This window comes from Pocillopora damicornis, chromosome 9 (assembly GCF_964200805.1).
Source record: "Pocillopora damicornis chromosome 9, jaPocDami1.2, whole genome shotgun sequence".
In the NCBI taxonomy this organism is placed as follows: Eukaryota; Metazoa; Cnidaria; class Anthozoa; order Scleractinia; family Pocilloporidae; genus Pocillopora; species Pocillopora damicornis.
In genome coordinates, this window is record NC_142678.1 from 6,600,771 (window position 1) to 6,603,740 (window position 2,970).

The window sequence follows — 2,970 nt, forward strand, 5'->3', positions numbered from 1 at the left end:
ATTGACTAAAGATCGTTTTCATCCTGGGGCCTTTGAAGTAGCTTGGCTTAGCTAGCTTTCTTAGCTAGAACATTGAAAAAACATTGAATTAAAATGCCTATCTAGAAGTGTTATTCTCCTCTTTTTCTTTTCCCAATAAACTGATAAGTTTCAAGAGGCGAGTAAATTGTATAATTGATCATAGTGCAGCTGTAGAAATGCTTTGCGTTATATCGTCTTCTCAGCTGGTTTCATCAGGCTACAACAGTATCACGCAGGCTTACATACCAAACAAAATATTGGTGAACAAGACTGATCCAGCACTTTATCTGTTGATAAATAAGGCTTAGAACACGACCACGCAACATGGAAATCACTCACTTGTATTTGCTACCAAAGGATATAAAATGCACTGTAAACCCGGCGAACGAGCCAGAGGCACGGAGGACTTCGCCATGAACAGGTTTCTCGTTATCGCCGTTTATGGATCGGTTCTTGTTAACTCCTTGGCATTGAGTATGACTGATTATAGAAAAGAAGAGAAGACAGCGGTCTGGACAGAATCGTTAAGGTACTAAGTTTAAAATTGTAGATATCGTATCCTTTATTGCCACCAATTAAGCACAGAGAGGAAAAACGATACAAACTCCACTATAAAATTGTAAAGCCCCTTTGGCCCAGAAGAAGTTTGATTTAACTAGCCTGACAAAAAATACCCTTATGAACCTATTTATTTACTGTGGTGCACTCAATAGTTGTCTTCAATCCATAAGGTTATTTTTGGTACTGTCAGTGTATGAAATAACACACAATGGTGGCGTTTAGAACTGGGCGTCTCTCTATACCAGATGTCTCGACCATGGAGTGAACTTTAAAATAATCAGGCTTTATATGATCCGGTGGTTTTTATTATTATGCAATTAAAACAAGTTCAGCAGCTAAAGATGTTGGTTTAGAAAAGCTTACAATGTTCATCTCAATTAAAGTGACTTTGATCAGAATACTGAAGATGGTTACTTCGATAAAAACCGACCAGAAAGTTACACTGATGATGAAGATGAGGAGAGATCATCAGACCCTAAATGGCGCAAAAATAGGGGACGTTCGAACAGAAGGCAGGCAAAGCAGACCGAGGCGAAGCGCACGAAATCCCGTCCTAGTGGGCTGAGACGCCGGCGGAGATGGGGATAACGTATTTCAAAAGTCGAGGTAAATTATAAAGGAAAGTCCTCAGCTGATAATATAAATTTGTTTGTTGTCTCATGACAAAGTCAGTAGATTTAGATCGATGTGATCTACATCTAGTGACTCTGTCGTGAGACACCAACCAATATATATATTACCATCCAGCTACCACGATGAAACAACAACCTATTTCATAACAAGTCCTTAGCTGCTTCTAAACGACATTTCTTCGAAATAGTAGTCAGTTGAGAGCGCCCGTCTCTCACAGCTTTGGTCTTGGTGAGATTACCTTACCCGGTTACACATATACTTTGTCTTAATTTGTCCCGGTTCCCACACATGCTCCAAAGGGCAGGGACTATATTGGTTAAAATAATTCTAAAGCAACTGAGCGACTGAGTTTTTGAGATGATTTTTTTTTTGTTTCAGTTACAGAAACAATATTTAATGTTTCTGTTAAATAAAGCGCACCCTGGGATATTCTCACCTTTGTAATTAAAGATATTTATTATCCATACACTCTACACCCAATACCCTACATTATGCTGTTAATTATCAAATTTGTATTTTATCACTATTAGTTTATTATTGTTGTTATGATCATTATTGTTATTAATACTATCATTATTATTAGTATTGTTATTAATATTATCATCATTATTTTTATTGTTATTAATATTATCATTATTATTTTTATTGTTATTAATATTATCATTATTATTTTTATTGTTATTAATATTATCATTATTATTTTTATTGTTATTAATATTATCATTATTATTTTTATTGTTATTAATATTATCATTATTATTTTTATTGTTATTAATATTATCATTATTATTATTATTTCAACAGATTTATCAGCACAGTCCAAACTCGATGACCAATAGACACCTTCAATCAAAAAAATCCATTTCTGCAGGAATACAAAGCTATCATATAGTAAAACTTTTAGAGATCAGCTTATATATAAATACTATAAAATAAAAATTAAAGTGATGTCTTTTGTTCTTATGCGAATTTTGTTTAAAAATAAAAGCCATAAACAAGAACTTTGCCTCGATCCCTTGTGTGCTCAAAGGCGGTAAGCTTTCCTTATCTTTCCAGACGTTTTGACCCCTTTCAATAAAAAAAAATAAAATAAAATTAAGAAAAAAAATCATTGCTTACCATCAGTTATTTAAAAAAATAATGGTAATGATAAATTCACGCACTCAACGCTTTTGACATTGCTGCTTCTTGCAGAACACAGAACGCTCTTGACCTCTCTCAGCAGAGTGAAATGTTAAGATTTTTTTCTTTGTCCCACGTTCGAGACTAAAAGTGTTAACAACAGTTACTTTAAATGCGATAGTACTTGAGGCACATATTACGTGTTTTATTTCATTTAACGCAATGTACCACCAAGTGAAACAATGTATTTTCTCATTGTGAACATCGATAATAGACAATGTAAGACTTCCCACATTCCTCAAATGTTCTTGATATAGGCTCCTGGTAAGAATCAAGCTCATCGAAATCTGAACAAAGAACTTACGGGAACGATGGAAAATATCTTGAGGCGCTGCCTTCTGGATTTGTCACATTTTCAAACGCGGAATACGATAAAAAGAAAGAGAGGAAAAAAAACACTATGTGAAATTGGAATAGTCTTGATGAGCAAACTGGCTTTTAAGGTTCTTCGAGAATGAAGGGCTCTCCGTGGTTTGCTTATGCTTGGAAAATTTTAAGGGAGCATTGCATGATACCCCAAAGAACGTCTAAGACCACAAAAACCCCCGCGATTGAACCCCAGGAAAATTCATC

General features: G+C 34.7%; 1 protein-coding gene across 1 annotated transcript; it reads left to right on the top strand.

Annotated features, from left to right (window-relative positions):
- The first annotated feature begins 371 nt into the window (after positions 1–371).
- LOC113682487 (uncharacterized) lies at positions 372–2,215 on the top strand. Its single transcript, XM_089183294.1, has 3 exons — positions 372–550; positions 966–1,188; positions 2,020–2,215. Exons 1-2 carry the CDS (start codon positions 387–389, stop codon positions 1,168–1,170), a joined length of 369 nt encoding a protein of 122 aa, XP_089039420.1. The 5' UTR covers positions 372–386; the 3' UTR covers positions 1,171–1,188; positions 2,020–2,215.
- Positions 2,216–2,970: the final 755 nt, after the last annotated feature.

Coding starts and splice junctions, on each gene's coding strand:
- LOC113682487 (XM_089183294.1), top strand. CDS start 387: ATGCACTGTAAACCCGGCGAACGAGCCAGAGGCACGGAGGACTTCGCC. Junction 551..965: donor GTCTGGACAGAATCGTTAAG/GTACTAAGTTTA, acceptor TCTCAATTAAAG/TGACTTTGATCAGAATACTG.